This window comes from Pleuronectes platessa, chromosome 24, assembly GCF_947347685.1.
Source record: "Pleuronectes platessa chromosome 24, fPlePla1.1, whole genome shotgun sequence".
NCBI classification, from domain to species: Eukaryota; Metazoa; Chordata; class Actinopteri; order Pleuronectiformes; family Pleuronectidae; genus Pleuronectes; species Pleuronectes platessa.
In genome coordinates this window covers 8936497-8955964 of record NC_070649.1, presented here as the reverse complement: position 1 = coordinate 8955964, position 19468 = coordinate 8936497, and the positions used below count along the sequence as shown (strand labels likewise).

General features: G+C 40.0%; 1 protein-coding gene across 3 annotated transcripts in view; it reads left to right on the top strand.

The window, feature by feature from the left end:
* runx1 (RUNX family transcription factor 1) overlaps window positions 1-19468 on the top strand; it is a 50021-nt gene that overhangs the window by 18241 nt on the left and 12312 nt on the right. The window contains exons 3-6 of one of the 3 annotated variants that reach the window (XM_053417044.1): window positions 6359-6488; window positions 13796-13947; window positions 14081-14191; window positions 16784-16940. In XM_053417044.1, the coding sequence (XP_053273019.1) occupies window positions 6401-6488; window positions 13796-13947; window positions 14081-14191; window positions 16784-16940 (508 nt within the window). In that variant the 5' untranslated portion in view covers window positions 6359-6400. Of the gene's footprint in view, window positions 1-6358; window positions 6489-10845; window positions 11473-13795; window positions 13948-14080; window positions 14192-16783; window positions 16941-19468 lie in introns of those variants that run through there. The other 2 variants (XM_053417045.1, XM_053417046.1) reach the window with 2 other exon arrangements.

The following is a 19468-nucleotide window of genomic DNA, read 5'->3' as shown; positions in this document are numbered from 1 at the left end:
TCTCTCTCTCTCTCTCTATCTCTCTCTCTCTCTCTCTCTCTCTCTCTCTCTCTCTCTCTCTCTCTCTCTCTCTCTCTCTCTCTCTCTGTCCTTCATTTCTTGTGTCAGAAAATCAATTTTTAGTTTAGCAAGGATAAAGCCAGTCTTCTCTCATCGCAGAGGCCGACTGAATAATTCAGCACACATGCACACACACACACACACACAACAAACACAAATTCCTCTTTTCCGCATTAAATGCAATTTTCTTTACTGACATTTCTTGTATTTTGCTTCCTGTCGGATGTAGCCACTATGCTATATCATATGTTCTAACCATGTCATTTCCTGATAACGTTGCGTATGTGTGTGTGTGAAGCATTGTTGTGAGGACATCTTGATCAGCCCTGATCTGTCTGTTTGAGGTTCAAGCCTTGGTTTTAAGGGTCAAGTTAGAAACATCTTCTGGCGTCTGGCCTGTTACTGTTTTCAAAATAAACAATAATGTCTTAGACTCGACCCACACACTGAAAACAGTACGTTTATAGGATCGCACAATCACACAATAGTTTTTTTTTGTGCCGTTCTCTTCGATGGAAATTTGTCATTATTATGACAGTGATCACTTTCATGCAGCTCGTGATAATTGTGATTGGTTAATAGAAATACATATAAGCCAGATCATTTTTCAGTTTTAGGGTAAGGAGCAAGGGACGTCCTCACAACTACAGAAAGCAGATAGACTGTGTGTGTGTGTGTGTGTTTGTGTGTGTGTGTTTGTGTGCACTGCTTGTGTTGTTCATTTTGTTAAAAGATCATTAGAATGCAAAACACAAGACACTCTGAGCATTTTTGCTCAATTGTTTCCTCAAACACCTGGTCAGTGTTGTATTGAGGAAATGTTACACAGACAGAGTGAGTTAGTGTACAACATGTGTACAGTCTCATCCTGGAAGCACCAGGTGCCACTGGAATCAATATTGGGACGAGGCACAAGGACAGGGAGCTGCACTCCAGAGAGCAAAGCCGGTGAACAATGGAAGTCAAGCTTCATTTGCTCATTGATAACAAAGTAAAGCAGGAATACATTACAATGAGACTCTCGACAAATCGTTTGCCTTGCAAAGCTGATGATGTGGAGATTGTAGTCTCCTTTTATATCTCTGCACGTCTCCACTCAGGCATCAGTCACCAGCAGGATGGTTTCTCAGTCTTTATAGTGTGGTCTTTTCATGTGAGAGCAGGACTTGATTGATATCACGCTCAGATTTTTTAATGCTTTCACTCGCGCTTGCACTCAAATAGCCCCTTCTTGAGCTAAGAGTTGCTCTGCTTGTGCTCAAATGGTGTCCTTACTGTATTTTGTTCTGCTTGAAGCGATTTCCATTTTTTTTCAAAGCACCTGACACATCTAATCTCAGATTTCTCCTCTGATCGTGAATTTTATACTCTTAGATCAGGTGTTCCCAAACCAATAGAATGCCAAGACTATTGATGACATATTAAATTGCCCTGCTCTTGAATATAAAGAAGATAAGAAAGAAAAAACGTACAACAGTACAAAACAAAAGGACGACACTGCTCTTGTTAACTTGTGGGTGAAAACTGCATTTTGAACACTGCAATCTTGACAAATTTTTTTCTCATTTTTATTTCATCGTTCCGGAATGAGCTCAAGCGAATTAAGCTTGTGTCCACAGCTCTGTAAACTATTTGTTTCAAAATAAGTGGTTATCTATTCTTCAAGATTTGCATAACTCCGTGAAGTTATTCTTCAAATGGCCTCGAGAAATGAAGGAATCCATTGTGACCTTTGCTGACCTTTGCTGACAATCACCCTGTCCCCTCTTCCTCCATCTGCTCCCTCGCTCTCTCTGAAAGCTTTACAACAGCAGCCGGTCGCAGTACCTGCTGTAAAGCTACGTCCCTTTGAGCCGTAAAGGTCCTCCAACAGCCTGTGAGCACATAGCACCACATTTAATGCAGTCTCCTTCATCTCAATGGAGGATTCATGATGATATATCAGAGCTCATGAACCAATGACTCAGGCAGGGTGAAGGATACTAATATGTCAGATAATGCAGGACTTGTAACTGCTTGAAAAAATGTTACAGATAAAAAATAAAGATATTTAATGATTTGATATTTTTTGATTTAATGCTGCAATCATCAGGTTCTCTTAGAAAAATCGTGAGTTGGATTTTTGTTTTGTTTTTCGTTGTAACTCAAAGTTAAAAATCAAGTCCCGTGTGTTGTGAAACGTGCACATGGACGTAATGATCTTCTCATCTCAGCATTTTAATTACAGCCTGGTTAAGTGTCTTTTTCACCATCCAACTTTGGGCTTGTGTGTGTGTGTGTGTTTATGTGTGTGCATGTAACATTCTAGTGTTGCAGTGCATGAATATCACTCTTTGTCTATGGGCGTGAGTGCATGTCCTTGTGCAAACGTGCATTTTATCCTGGATGTGTGTGTGCGTGTGTGTGTGTTTGTGTAAGTGAGCGGGTGCTTGTGTGTCATTTGGGGCTGCTGCTAACTGATATGTCAGAAAATCAATTAATTACTTTTAAGCGGCAGTTAACTGCATCCGCACAATACACCCCATGAATTATAGACGAGGTGTGTGTGCATATATTGTGTGTGTGTGTGTGTGTGAGAGAGAGAGACAGAGAGAGAGAGAGACAGAGAGATAGAATTGGCCGCCCTGTTAACTAGAGACAATTGGTAACTCCTCCGTCACTGATCAATTGATGTGAGCACTTCGATACAAATCTACTGAAGTGTCTGAACTGACTCACAGCATTTTGACTGTTTGTGTGTGTATGTGTGTGTGTGTGTGAGTGTGTGTGTGATTAAAACGTTAGAACAGCAGATTTCATAAACCTTGTTAAGATTTTACAGCAACGATGCATTCAGGTAAATTAACGTTGTCACAGACAAACTTTATGTTTAGGTTTTTCAAAGTATTGACATTTTAAGAATTTAACCGGTTTCATTATAAAACTTTACTTTACTGATACTAACTTATTAATTCTAGTGTTGCAAGATAATTGCAGCACATGCATAGATCAAAAATAAACTCCCAACTTAAAGATTGGAATTCCACTCTTCTTTTTACTGTAGTTAACAGTAGTTAATGTCTCTATAAATATATAACCCGTCTGTATATTGGGCCTTGAACCAACTCAGAGCTAATGCTCCTTTACAGCTTTACCAAGAAGGGAGAAAAAACCATTGCTGAATGATTTTGATTTATTTCTCTATTTAGCTCTCTCATACATTTTTCAATTATTCAATTAAATGAGTGAATCGTTTTTTGCATGAACAACGACAAACAGAGCTACATTCAGACTATGAACATGTGTGGATGGATTGGTAGAGAGTGAAGACGTGAAAGGTGCTGATGAGCAACCAGAGATAAAACCAGAGGACGTCTCCTTTTCCCCAGACTCGCTCCTCACCTCTATTGATCCCTCGCTCAGGGTGGCAGAGTCTGTGTGTGTGTGTGTGTGCGCGAGTGTGTGTGCGCGAGTGTGTGTGGCATTGATCCTCGCCATGCCACTGTCACTGGCCTCAGGGTGGCCTTAACTCAGGGGACGAAAGGGACAGACAGCCGCTGGCAGAGAGAGAGAGAGAGAGAGAGAGAGAGAGAGAGAGAGAGAGAGAGAGAGAGAGAGAGAGAGAGAGAGAGAGAGAGAGAGACTCATCTGTAAACTTTAAATCCAAACATGTGGTTCATTAAAAACAATATATATATATATTCGAGATATGCTCAGTTTCACAAGGAAAACCTGAATGTGAAAAAACAATCCTTACAGAAAGTTGGTATATTCATTGGTCATATTTGTCATGTGCTTGCGGTTCACTGGTTCATGTTTTTATTGAAACCAGAATTTAAATCTCAAATATTATTATTTGAGATTTAAAATATTAATATTATTATTGGTGACAAGCGAGATCAGCACAAATGGGTCTGACAGAAAGCTAATAAAGATAATGAAGGTGGAGGTGCAGGCTCATTTTTACACTTAAATGTATCTTATCTTATCTCTGATGCAATTAAAATCTGATAAACCTGTTCGTATACAAAGTCCTTGTTATCAGACATGTCACCACTATAGAGTGCAAGCTTACTTTTTCATCAGATTATTTCCGGAATGGTCCTGGCATTTTAGGACTCATTATCAAATGGATGAAGATAGACAAAAATAAATTAAACAGAAAATTTAACAGATCATCAAAATAAAAAGTATTTTCCTGTGGCTGCATGGCCTGGACTTAAGATTTCCCTGTGTCGAAAAGGTTTGTTTGGAAATGCAAATTAATGTGACAGACTTTTTTGGCCAAGTAAGTTTACACATACTCAGAATTTAACTTTGGTTTGACATCGTTCGAATTATACTAACACATATAGAGTAGAACAAAAACTGAACAAACACAGCTGACTTGAATTTTGCGTTGAGTCTGAAGATAGATATAACAAAAGAAGATGTTAACAGCTGATGACATGGAGTTACCAGGAAATGTTTAAAGACAAAAGAAAGTTTTTTGCTGCTCTTAAATTTTTTTTATGATTTTCTCTTTGTCACTTTAACCAAGATCAAAAGTGGTATTTTGCATCAAAAATACAAACTGTACAAGAATGAGGGAAAAAGGGCTAAATTCTGCCGAACCAAAACACACACACACACACACACATTTATGTAGACTTGGTTTTGTCGCAGTAAGAACACACACACCTCAGACAACCACTGTGGCTCACCATAACCCAGACACACACACACACACACATACACACACACACACACAAACACACACAGTCGGTCTGAGGTTGTCACTGAGGGTCGCATGGTGCTGTTGCTCCATCCCTCACATCCACACTCCATCCCTCTCTCTCTCTCACACACACACACACAGTTCTGTGGCGATATCACCAGCCAAAGGGCCTGTGGGAGAGTCACTCTGGGAATCTCCCTGTCCACCAGTGTGTGTGTCATAGTGGTCACCTTGAGGTTTGACCGTGTCCCTACCAACAGGGAGCAATGGATCTGTGAGCTAACATGCTAGTTGGACATTTCAATGGAAATGTCCCATTGTTGTAGTGTAAGTGTAGACTGACGTGAGGATGATTATTTTCTGGTTATTTTACTAGTTTTCATTGATAAAAGTTGAGGTTTGATAAGAAGATGCCAGAAATTACATTCTACTGAATAGTCACTATTAACTCCATACAAATACATATCTCTGCATTTCTAATGTCAGTGAATTAAACAGTAAATATAAGGAAAACAGAACAGAAGAAAAAACAGCCTCTTGGAATTACCTAACTTGAATAACTGTTTCAGTAAAAGTAAAAGTTATACTTTATAAAAAGTCTTAAGCTGTGCTGTTGCGTTCTCTTCGGGACAAAGTTGTACTTGTGAGCTGTTCACTATTGGGCCTGAGAAGTATTCCTCTTCATCCAGCATCGGCCCGGGGTATTCAGACTTGGACGTATACATTGGTACTGAGCTGGTTCGAAAGGACCAGGGCCATGATTCCCAGTACTACTGCGATTAATCAATCAGTCTGCTGTAAAAAAAAAGATGTATAGGTACTTTTAAGATATCAGCCAAGTTTGGACTTTTTGAGCAAACAGTTAGTGAATACATGTCCCACTCCAAAAAAAATTGTCGGGACAGTTAAAAATGGCGCTGCATAGGGAACGAGTCTTACGGCCCTGTCAAACAAAAAACTCACATCAGTCAAGCGGGTGACCTCGATTTTCAAGTAGAACTTCCAAACAGTGAGGGAGAGGGAGGGCGAGAGGGAGGGAGGGAGGGAGAGAGAGAGAGGAAAAAGGAGAAAATCATTTGAGTAGCTAAATGAAAATTAGCAGCTTTAAAGAGCCCGAGGGCAAAGTGGAGTCGTGTCCCCCATGGCTACGCTTTAAAGAAGGAGGGAATGAATCAAGCTTGACTGGATCCTCTCCTGCCTCTTCACCTCCTCCTCCTCCTCCTCGTCTCCCTCTCTTCTCACTCCCTTGCTCGTCTCTGTTTTTTTTACTAATAGCCTACATGGGGAGAGATGGGGTGAGGGGGGGTGCTGAGGAGATGAATGAGGGGTATAAAAGCAGATCGTGAAGGTGAGGACAGGCTGGAGCTCGTCTTGGCTGGTTTTTTTCTGACCCTTCTTTTGGGGTTACCGTTGACTTCAAGTTTTGGACTTTGGACAAACAACTTAAGAAAATATTTGACCTTCTTTTTCCTCTTTTTTTCCTATTTGCTTTTCCCCTTTCTCCGTTTTCTCCATATTATTATTATTATTATTATTATTATTATTATTATTATTATTATCTCCCTTGATGCCCTCTTTTCTCTCCATTCTGGGCGTTGGAAGTTTGGCCCCAGCTGTTGCTGCTCCTACACCCAGGATTGAAGCATGAACCCTGGGGCCTTCTCCAGCTCTGGACCCCTGTCCTGGGCCATGTACCTGATGAGGAAAGGCCGGACAGGCAGCGGACTCTTTGGTAAAGCGAATTCTTCTTAGCACCTCGTGGTCGTCACCAACTTTTTACGTTTTTATTTATTATTGCACTGAGCATAAACAAAAACAAAAAAGTTTTTGTCATGTTTCCCATATTTGGAGGAGAAATGTTGTGTTTACTTCATTTGGGACCATGAACTACCCAAAACGCATTTTATTCTCAGATTTTCTTTCATACCTAAACCGTCGTGGTCACCCATCATCATCTCACTCTCCCATTACACTCCCACTGCAGGAATCACTCCCTCATTCACTGTTTCACGACTCGCTGCTTTCAGATACCTTGGAATCATCGCTGTGTTGTGTCTTCTGTCGGCCGTAGAGGTGCACAACTCCTGTGTGCGTTGTGTGTTTGCCATCGAATCAAATTTGTTTGCAGCTCTTGACCGACACTCAGAGTCTGGACACACAAATACTAAACGGTTAAAATGGAACTCGCTATTGAAAACAGGGAGTTTTCTTTGAGGAGTTGTATGCAGGGATCCAGGAGGCTTTGCAGGAGTTTTAAGTGCTGTTCAAGTACTGGAGATGTGTTGTCTGGTTGTACTGGGTTGTTGATATGTAGGTTATACTGGCAGAGAATTTAACACTATAATACAAAGCGTGACATTTTGTTTAACGTGAGGCTTCTAATTTATGTTTCAGGATGTTTGACTTTTGAGGTGATTTATATTTTTTTCTAGCCTGATGTCCCCTATTTACCTGAACACATCTTTTCTGTCTTTTGATCGACGGTCAAACAATCAGTGCATTTTTGATTCAATTGAATATTGGTATTATTGTGTGCGTTTTGTGTGTGACTTTATGCTGAGATGAAAACAAAACGATCTTCTCTCAAATTTATCAAATATCCCACATTTTGCAGGGCTGAGGTTAATATTTGCTGAACTGAAGCTGCAAATAGATAAGGAAAAGGAAAAGTTAGTAAGTGAGTTGAATTATAACAATAACAACAACTAGTTACAGAAATATCAGATTGGTACAAAAACTGTCTCTATATCTGTGTAGCAAGTACATCATCATATTATTATCTTTCTTATTTGAGGCATTTTTGGTATTTATCTGACTGAATCCCTGATGACGCCATATTTCTACAGCCCCTGATAACATGAAGCAAAGCTGGTATCAATAACTTTGATAGGTGATTGTGCCAGGGTATTGATTATGGATCAGGGGACACGGTGCAGCTCCCATTACGAGGCAGTCAGTGGGAAATGCTCGCTGGGTGAAATCCAACTCCTCTCCCTCTGTCGAGGTCTTTTCTTTCTTTCTCTCTTCTCTCTTCCGCTGGTCTCTATACACCGAAACAATATTTCCATTTGGAGCATTTTATTCAATCGTTTAGTGGTAAAAATCTGTTATTATACTTGTTAAATTCAATATAAAAAAAATTGATATTCTGTGGAAACACAGGCCGTCATAAAATATATATATAAGTGAATATATTCTTTGAGTTGCTGTCTCTGTTGTGTGTACACTTGGCGTAAGGCCCTGAAATTTCCATAGATATACAGTTACAAAGCATCCTTCGGTTTTTGAATTATTTATAATGGTTATACTAGGAATAACTGCCCAGTGTCAGATCTAATGACGCTTACTTTCATGAAATTGCAGTTTTTAGCATTCGCTGCAGGTTTAACATGTTGGGCTCGTAGAAGGAAACACAGCAACGTGGTGAATGTAAAGAAAAGATATAAGTGTGAGTTTAGCCATTCATCTTAGAGGAAGCTTTTTATTCATTTGAAGAATTTGTATCTTTTCTAGACAAAAAAAGAAAAGAATTAAGACATCTTCTTCAGATTAAGAGATAAGAAAGGATGAATAGGCCCCTTGACGAGGAAGTGAAAAAAGGATATTTCCGAGGGCAAATCACATCAAGTCCATCTCAGGCCAATGTGAGAGTGGAGGCGTTTACATTTTTTATCATCCCCCCTTTGGCTACAAGAGGGACGCATGCGGAGGCAGACTGGCATTTCCCTAAAACCCATCCGACAGCTTGTTGATTTAACTCAAATCAAATCGACTGACTCCCAACAGGGCCTCGCTGAGAACAGGCAGGTGCACAGTATGCTGGGTACTTAACCTATAACCAGTAACAGTTTGTTAAGTTTGCTGGTAATGGGAAGTGCAAACACTGCTTTTAATTTAGAGCCAGGGTGAGCTACAAATCCTATGTTTCTTCTAAAGGCCACACAAAGCTGCTCTGATTATTATTGTTAAGAAACATTACCAAAGCATCTTTATAATATTATATTTATTTGATTATTAGGAATAATATACATATTTGAGTTCTCTTCTTTGATTATTTTTGTTGTGATTCACAAGTTCAAAGACCAAATTCTAGTTCCCATTATCTAGAAAAGGACATCTAAGAAAACTATATGTGCTGAGGAAGACCATGTGATATGGTTGATAGGTCCGGTGAAAGCGGATATTAAGTTGAAATGTGTCTTCTTAAATATATTTATTCATTTTCAAGTTTTAAAATTCTGCACGAATCTGTCTTAATCTGAAGAAACGATGAGCATGTGTTGGTAATTTACATATTTGGCAAGTGGCTACACATTTAAAATACACAATAACATAATTCATAAAAAAAAAAAAAAACTTGCCGTTAAAGATTCACTTGTAGGAACTCCATCTTCATTAAACTATCATTAGACTCTTGCAGCATTTGATTAAGGTTTGTCGATGAGAGTCGATGTAAATCATGGAGTTGAGACTTTAAGTATATTCTAATGTTGAACTATGAATATCCGGCATAGTTTGTCCAACATATATTGTTGATAAATAACATCAGCTGTGGTGGTAAAAGTGATTTAAAATGTACATTTGCATCAAATGTATGACTTGAAGCAACAATGGATTAAATGTACATGGAGGCCGAGCTGTATCAGGATGCATTCTGGGATGCAGAGATAGAAAAAACACTGCGGATCTTCATCTCTCTGTTATTTGTTAAAAAGTATTCCACCATGAAAGCTGTCTGAAGGTAAACAGGGCTCGCTTTTTCTTCCATACGGATAGAATTTTACCAAACCCATTCACAAATGTCATGATTTCATTTTATTATTATAATTTGAAAAAGAAGCTTAAAAAAACAAAAAACTCTGACCATATTTGTTGTTGGAATCAGTACGTGTTATCACTCCTAAATTCACAATTATTAAATTCCGATATCAGTGGGTTTGCATGAAGGAGAATCAAAACTAATCATAACAATAATAACAATCGTGAATAAATAAGGAATCTTTTTTAAGGAATTAATTAACTGTTAGTATACAAATGATGAAGATGTTTTACTAAATCAACCAATTCATGTGTTTCTTAAATCGTGCAATTTTGAATCTTTTTGGAATTATCATATCTTCATCAACAATGCCTTTTTTGAACATTGACTAAATACATGTGTATATCAGAGTTAAACTTATAATGCAATTATAAAAATGTGAGTAAAAAGTATTTTACAATTAGATAAGATTGCATCTCAGAATCAACCTAAAGAGACTAAATAAACAGCCCAAGACTTTAAAAACACCGACAACAATAGAGAAGAATCTGAATAAGAAATTATATTATTTTATAATATGCTAAACAAATCAGCAGCCAGATTAAAGACGACTCGTTTTCTGCAAAAAGGACTAGAATCTACAAAGGGGACAAAGTTTACAATTATTATTTTATTTTTGTACAATTTTTGTAAGCGGATGGTATTCAAATTACAACGTTTATTCAAACAACTACTTAATTCATTTGGTTAGTTATGGCCATTCAGTCATTCCTTCTGGAGGCAGGAAGACTGTGCCATGATTTAGATCACCTACTGCCCCCTATTGTCCATATGTGGTACTGGCAGCCTGAACTGGTTATTGTGGATTTTTGTTACAGCGAATTCACTGGAAATCAGATGGTATGAGACTTTTTTTTTTTTAAATGAAAATTATGGATAGCGTTAGAGTTTAAATTATATTGGGGTAAAAAAAATCGGGATGAGCAAAATAAGAAAAGCTTCTGCAGGAATATAAAGAGGTTGGGGATATTTGGAAATAATTTCCCCCCCATAAGTTGAAAACGTTATCATTTATTTATCATACACGATTTATTGTGGAACTTTTAGACACAGTATTCCGTATTCGACCTCACGTACTAAATTCATGGAGGAACCGTTCCTCTGCAGCGCAGGAGGAAGTGCGCCTCTGCCCTCTCTCCGCTTCTTTCTCCCCTAAACCCCGCCTCCTGTCGGACGGACGCATCGCTGATTGGTTAATTCCCCTCTAGTGACGGCGAGCGGCAAGCCCTTCCATTGGCTAGCAGCTGCCCGGCGCACAGATGAGATGCAAATCCACAGCTCTGCCAGTAAAAGGCTGCCGCTGTGCACAGGGATATCCACTCATCCAGACGCGAGGGGTGGTGAACAGAAAGAGAGTGCGTAACGGTATATCCGCTCTAAGCTGCTCTTTTGGAATCACAAGAAAAACAACAAGAAAAGTTAATTTAATTCTATTTACTTTTCATCTTTCCTCCTACTTGTTTCATTTCCTTTTTACGCGCGACGCCAGCCATGCGTGGACGCGTAATTTCAGCCGTGCCAGAAGGACCTCTGATGACTTTTCAAAAAGTACCACATGCTTCAAAGTGACTGCTGTCTCCACCCTGCACGGAGCACAGGAGCAAAACTCCGCGAACAGCTGGAGAGCTGATTTTGAGACCGCGTCCCCAAGCGCTTTTTACGCACAAGGACTGGCATCTGCGTCTGGATAACGCGCCGCAACTTGGCATTTTTTCTAAAGGACACACAACAAGAAGTGGACAACGTGTGAATTTACCGACACGTCCCACAGCTTCTTGTGCTGAGAACAAGTGATTTAAAGAGGAGACGAGCGGGATCATAGAGAAGATCGGGGAAGTTGAGTATCTGTGGACGCACTGTGGCGCACAAATGGTGTTTCTGTGGGACGCAAAATACGGTACAAGTCATTTCTCTGATTCCCTCTTTCATTTCTCTAAGTAAGAATGTGTGTCGTTGGAGTCACAAACATCGTCTCCATGAAGTTAAAGCGTTATGAGTACAACGATAGGAAATAAAACACTCACTCGTTGATAATCTCCATCCTCTCTGTCATTACGCGCTCGGTTCCGGGGCTGGGAAATTTCATTTTAAGTCATCATATGCGAGTCATCTGCCCCTCAGTATGACGGCTTCATGGTTCCTTTGATCTATTTTCATTTAAGAAAGAAAGAAGAGAGAGAAAGAGAGAAAGAAAGAAAGACTGTGTGTTGACAATGTCGTGTTTTGTGTACTTGATGTGTTGGCATCAGTCTGTTGGGAGGTTTTAAACTGCAGGTATTTTATGAATCTAATAATCCAGCTCAGTGCAACTTCCCCTGTTCATATTACAGTCACATCAATCACAGGCTCAATTACTTCTCCACTGTAAAACCTCATTTGAACTACGTGCAATGCTTTCTAATGGGCTATACATCAGAAACAAGGTATTTTTCTATAGCATTCAGTTTAGTATCATGTTAAGATTGTTCTCATCCTTGTTTAACCACGCATCAGACAAATATTTAATCATTAATAACTATTTTTTGCCTTATTAGGACATCACCATTAACATGTAGTACACCATGTTTAGAATTTTTGCTGGAAGCTTGGTTGTGAACATGTGGAGTCACTTCCTCAATATGTACTGATATTTGATCATATTGTTTTTTAATTAAAAGCAAACTTCCTTTACATTTTTTATTAATACTACATTTGAAATGATTTATCAAGACATCCATGATAAACAAAAGTATTTTTTTTTTCATTTGAAATTCGTATATGACAATATGAGAGTGATCCAATTTGAAATATTAAGTTTTTCTATAGTAACGGGACACACTAAGAGCCACATCCTGTGGAAATGTGCCTTACAGATTTATTAGAGTGTGATCAAAACCACGTTCCAGTCAGTTATAGTTGAAAAGTCACAGCACAAATTCTGAAGGCTCAGGCGGTGGTGCGAGGCCGACTATGGCTGAACGCAATACAGAACACCCCTGCGTCCTTGACAAATTAAATTTCTACACACTGTAGATTATACACAAAGAACACAGCAGTGATGTTAGTATAATAAAATAAACAGATCTTCCTTTGAAATTTCAAAAAAAATTTGCTAAGTAAATGTGACTCCACATCTCAATTCTGTCCTTTAATTTGATTTGATCTAACGACAAGACTTCACAGGAGAAGTTTGTGGTCATCGTGAATTGGCTTCAGATTTGCTGACTAATTTAAATATGATGATTTGCTGCTGGTGTCTGTGGGCTCCACACACACACACACACAAACACCCACACACACACACAAGCCATTCACATCAGCAGCCTCACTGAGAGGTGGAGGTTGCATTAGTACAGTGTGGAAGCATTGGGAAGGTTTCAAACTGTAAACCAAACTCCACACCGCCAGCATGTGGCTTCAATTGTGGGTTTTGGCTGACTGACAATGCAACAGGCCCATTGAAACTACAGAGCGACAGGCAGGCAGACAGACAGGCAGACAGGCAGACATACAGACAAACAGACAAGTGGGTCTTTTTAACCTACTTATTTACCATATTCCCATTGCAACATTCACCTCTCTGACTAGATCAAGTTATGCTGTTTTCATGTTACACACACTGTATCACTGGATTTTGTGTAAATCCTCTGTTTAACTTGCGTTTTCTTTAAAATTGTGCCGACTCTCTCACTATTACTCATTTAAAGGAGAGTGTGTGCAGGAGCGGCAGCAGCCGCTGCTGTCTTTAGTTTCATGACTCCACACTCTGGTATTCAAGTCACTGTGACCATGTTGTGTGTCATCATGCACTGTATATAGGTGTGTGTGTGGGGTTGAGTTACATCAGTGTGGTGTGTTCAGTCTTATTTGATACATCCTGTTTGTTCATTTCACACGGATTTTTGTCAATTTAATATTTATTATTCTTTAAATGTAGTGAAAATCATCCTTCACAGTGTCCCAGAGCTCAAACTAATATATGTATCTTCTTTTGTCTAAACAATAATTCAGAACCTCAAATGATTCCATGATTATTATACATTTTTTTTTATTATCATAGAAGATAAGTCGGAAACAGGACGCCAATGAATTTTAACTAAACAGCCAACGGTCAAAAATGTGTGGATTCATTTTTCTTTTACTATTTCCAGTTGATTAATGTTTCATCTCCTCTGATTTTTGTCAATATTGATTTTACCCCCAAACGCCTATGAATTAATCTGATCGTCTCTGTTCCTCAGACCCAGCCCCTGGCCGGCGTTACACTCCCCCCTCCACCACCCTCGCCTCCGGGGGGAAGATGGCCGAGGCCCTGCCCCTGGGGGCCCAGGAGGCCGGAGGCGGGGCCGCTCTGATGGGCAAACTGCGTATGGCAGACCGCGGCATGGTGGAGGTACAGTAGCATGAATTCAATCTATTATCACATCTAGTCCAGAGTGTCCCCAAACCTAAAGCCTCCTCCCAGCTCCCAGTTGGTGCCTTGCTGGGAAACACCAGTTTGAAATGTAACTATGATGGTTTTACAGGTGATCTCAGATCATCCAGGAGAGCTGGTGAAGTCAGACAGTCCGAACTTCCTCTGCTCGGTGCTGCCGACACACTGGAGGTGTAACAAGACTCTGCCCATTGCCTTCAAGGTGTGTATCTCAGTAGCCTCATGCAGTCCCCATCAACCATTGTTGCTTTATCCATTATCTGACACATTCACATTGGAGAAAAGTACATTTAGAACTGTATAATAATCAATATTGAGTCACTTTGACTTGCTTTTTTAAATTGTTTGCTACTTCATCCACACTACCACTACTCAACTCTTACTACTCTTAAAAAACCTTCTATAATTACTACTACTACTACTAATAATAATAATAATAATTATAATAATAATGACAATAATGATAATAATAATGCAAGGTCAAAAATACTATCAGGATCACAACAGGCGGTCTGGCGGAGAGCAAGTAGAAAAGGACAGATTGTATACTGGGGAGCGGATGAGGGGAACATGTGAGCAGATAATAATAATAATATTAATAATCATCATCATCATCATCATCATCATCAAGCACACTCTTTGAGGAGAACATTCATGTGGTCTTCCCTTATGTATCGATGTATGTGGATGTGTTCAGCTTTCCTGCACTTTGAGACCAAAAGCCTCTGAGGAAAAGCAGCTTTTAGCCTCAGAACACACAAGTGATTGATTTATTGAGTTTTACACATTAGTGTTCGCACATGCCCGTGTGTGTGTGTGTGTGTGTGTGTGTTTGTGTGTGTGTGTGAGGGAGAGTTTGGTGCATTATGCATCATTATGGAGCATCATGAGCGGATGTCACTGCCTCTTACTGATAATGGATGACTGTTATGATGTGCGCGCACAGACACACTCACACATGCATTCACACACACACACACAAATGTATACACTTATCATGAACATGCTCCAGTGTACATTCATGACAACACTTAAACTGTAGATTAGCACACACACACACACACACACACACACACACACACATACACACACACACACACACACACTTTGCTCTTGAACTGAGAACGTCATAATTGTTTCCTTAGTCTTGTTTACTCTGCTGGGCTGGTTTCATGCTCCATTGCTGCCAGTCTCTCTCTCATCCGCTAGACATATGTGTGTGTGTGCGTGTGTGAGTGTGTGTGTGTGTGTGTGTGTGTGAGTTATTTGGATTATTAAGTATTTCCAGGTCAAGACCCATCTTTTAAGGGCCTGGAGAGTCAGTCCTGCTTTACTGCGACTTCCTTTCAGAAGGTTTTTATCCTATCATATTGAATTGTAGGCTTTTCTCAGTACTGTTCGACCACTGGAAGCTAAACATATTGAGATTTAATCTCCTGAAGACCAGTACAAGGAGTGAACAATGCTACTGTCCGACTTTTAGGGAAAACAGCAAGGAGGAGATGGAGGTGTAACCAGCAGGTTCATCAATCGTGTCCCATTCTGACACCGGGATTGTGAGCTGCGATGACTCAATAGCAGGGTTAAAAAAAGATATGCCATCCATAGTACCCACAGCAGTCATTTGCACACTGATGGTGTGGTGTGATTAGCGTTAATATGGAAATCAACCTGCCTGGCGCTACATTTGCGTAGGTGCAGGAGAATGTGCTCTCTAGTGCGCTGAGCATCACACATTTCCATTCCACATGTGCTCAGGGAGTGTTTTCCTGCAGGGTAACCGACTGACCTTTTGTTTCATTTGCATCTTTGACATGACATTTCAGACCTTAAGCCGCTTGTTTCTCCCTGTGTGTGTTTGTTTGTGGCCATGAGCAGACAGAAAACCCTGCTAGCCCCTAAGCTAGCCATGTCCACCGTCATGTAGCTGTGGTTGTAGGTGGACATATTTTTACGAGCCGATGCAAATTCCAACGTGCGATAGGTGAGGCCCTGAGGGAGGCCCTCACTGACCAACAGATCTGACTGAGGACTCGCAAGCATAAGTTACGGCAATCACAACAACAGCACGTTAATGACAATGGCAACAACAACCAACTTGTTCAGGTTCCTGCCTACGAACAAAAAACTTCGATGAACTTTGAATAAACTGGTGAACAGCACTTTGTGGAGCCAATTAAAAACTGTTTTTGCATAAAGTCAACAGTTCCCTTGCTCTACTGTAGCCTATACCCCAAAGTACCATGGGAACTGTAGTTCTAGAGCCGAGAACAGAAAATGAAACAAACACTGGTTCTGTTATGCCGCTTTAAAGCATGAAGGTACCGCCATGTCCTTGTGGTTTATGACTGCCGCGAGGCAGTTTTACAGTTAATAACATACTGTGAAGTCAGCAGGGCTTTGGTTCAACTGCACAACATCGTAGATAGTACGGGACAAAGCATGTGCAGTGGTGGAGTCAGTAAGGCACTAGGCTGAGATGTGCAGTAAATATGGATGTCCTGCTTCACCCTGGATTTAATCTTTAAATAAACTTGGAACACGAGTCAAAACAAGATACGCTGCTGCTTTGTGGCATAAGAACTGGGAGTATGGTATAATGGGCACCTTAAGACCCATGAATAATCTCTATTGCTTATTGGTTTGTACAATCAGTTCAATTGAGGTACAATGTTGAGACCAACGCCAATGGAAAATCAACCCGAAATTTAGAAAAAAAACAGGCAAACAGGCCTTCTTGTATATACAAGCAAAACTCCATCTTCTCTTCTGTTGTCTTCCCTCACTTCTCAAGGTGGTTGCGCTGGGCGACATCCCCGATGGCACCTTGGTCACGGTGATGGCCGGAAACGACGAGAACTACTCGGCGGAGCTTCGCAACGCCACGGCGGCCATCAAGAACCAGGTGGCTCGATTCAACGACCTGCGATTTGTAGGCCGCAGCGGAAGAGGTAAAAACACACGCACACACGCATGGAAAACAAGCATATACAAAGATATTGAAAACATCGATACAGATTTTGTTATGTTTAGACACAGGGAGAGGGAGAGTGGTATGGTCCATTTAAATGTCTCGCACTGATAGAAATCTAATATGTGTGTTTTGCACCAGCGCACAATACAGCGGGGATAAATTAGGGGAAGTACACGTGAATAAAAACAGTATTCCAGTATTCACGCAGCTTCCTCGTAACACCCCGTTCACCCCCCCCCCCCCCCCTCATCTCAACGGACACACTACACCACAGTTACTCTAAATCGGTTGCAGGCAAATGTCCCAACTTATCTATTTAAAACACTAGTCCTGTGTACACAAGCTCTGCTAGCTTGCACACACACACACACACACACACACACACACACACACACACATGCACACATTTACAAATGTGCAAGAAAATGACAAGTTGTCCCCAGCAAAACATTTCATATAGGAGTAACTGTCAATATTTGACAGGTTCCACAGTCCTGCAGAAAAATTCAAATGAAGAAAGTTGAGGAGCCTGAATTTGCTTTCATGCAAATGTAACCGCCGAGAGAACAATGAGGTGCATTCTACCAGCATCACTTCATTGCAGAAGTAATTTAAGATACACAACTCATTGTGTTGGTTTTGTTGTAGTGGATTTACAGCTGGATAAAAGTGGATCATACATTGAACCCAAACCTTTCAGAAACATAACCTCGCTGCAATAATTAGCGATACGCTATGTAGCCAGTTCATTAGGAACACATAGCAAAAGATCATAAAGGTTGCCCAGGCACCCCATCTAATATCGGTTGAACTGTTTTCACAGAGAATCATCATGGTTGAGCCACAGGTAAAGTCAGGGGGTTACCAACGTCATTAGCACCGCTGTGACTGCTGTGTTGCTAGCTTGGTTAAAGTCATCAGGCAGTGATAACATTTAGTAATATCGCTGTCTTTATATAACAATAGTGATACTACTATGACCTAGTTGCATTCAAAATGCACCACGCTGTATTTGTTAAAGGTTATGCTGACCTGGCACTATTCTATACTTTTCTTAATAAACCCTAAGGGACAAATTGTGACTTCTGAAAAAGTTAGTTTTTATGGTTTAAAAAATGCAAAAATAGTTCAGTATCAAGAATTTAAAATATTATATAAGGAATTGTCTATTCCAAAGAAAGAACCACACAGACTTTGCCTCTTGTGGAGGAGGAAAGGTCTGTTAGTGTTCAAATGCAAGGATATCAAAGTTTTGTTTCTTTCCCTCAAAATATCATGACTCATTTCAAGACTCTATTCTAAACATCATTCCCATCTTTTCTTCATATGGCTATATTGCTCCATTGTAATGAAAAGATCAAATCTTTTTTTGGTTTGGGTCGTGCACATGGGATTTATTGATTATAGAAAAATGCAGACCTATCCTTTATCTTTTGGCCTGAAGTGATGGGTGTGATGACATTTTATTTATGGCCACGTTTTTAGTTTCAAGAGCTCTTCCACCATGATTTGTGTAGCAAACTGTCAATACATTAAACATTTACGGTGTTGAGTGATAACCACCCACATCGGCCCTCATGTTGTGCAGAGATTCTACAACCCCGAACTGTCATCAACTGTCCGTGCAGGAAGTGGTTAGTTCAGCAGCCGACACCAATGAGGTGGTTTAGTGGTTTGACTAGTGGTTTCCCTATGTGTTTCTGTGTGTGTGGGTGGGAGTTCTCAAACTTAGTCAGTGTTCCCTTTTTTGCAGAGGCGTTGAGTTACAACTCGCTCACACACAGGTAGTGAGACACTCGTGATTTGTGCAGTATTTACACAGGGCTTACGTTGACGTTGAGCCGCTCTGTGGATTTGCATGTAAGGAGCAGTCATTTCAAAGAGTGAGGGTGAATTAATCCTGTTGATTTGTCAATTTTACGAGTTTTATAAGTATAAGTATAGGTTTTACCTGAAGCTACACAACCTGAATCCGTTGATAGCACTAATAAACACCTAAATTCCCAAACCCACATAGTCAAAATATTAACAGTGTGGTTCTCAAAAACTAAAGTCTGCAGCCATTTTTTATGTAAATGCAGCTATTTCTCTCATCAATTAACATCTGTACATTATATATATTCCTAATTGTCTCAAGGGATTAGAGATAAATGCGTTTCAATCCTTCCTATGTCCCATGTATATATGGCAGTATTGATAATAAAGTTATATATATACAATAGGAACACCTGTCTATAATGTAACATCTATCCGTTACATGGAAATTACTGTTTATAGTTGTTTCCATGCAGATGTGACAGCAGAGTTGTTGAATAAGAAAAATCAATAATTGTAAATGTGAAGTAAAGGTGATGTACACCAGTATGGCCTCATTGGGAGGGTAGTAAATCTGCACAATGGCCAGTGTAATATGATGGTTCAACCTTTCACATCCATACGCCTGTGCTGTGTTTCTGTGTGTGTGTGTGTGTGTGTGTGTGTGTGTGTGTGTGTCTGTGTGTGTGT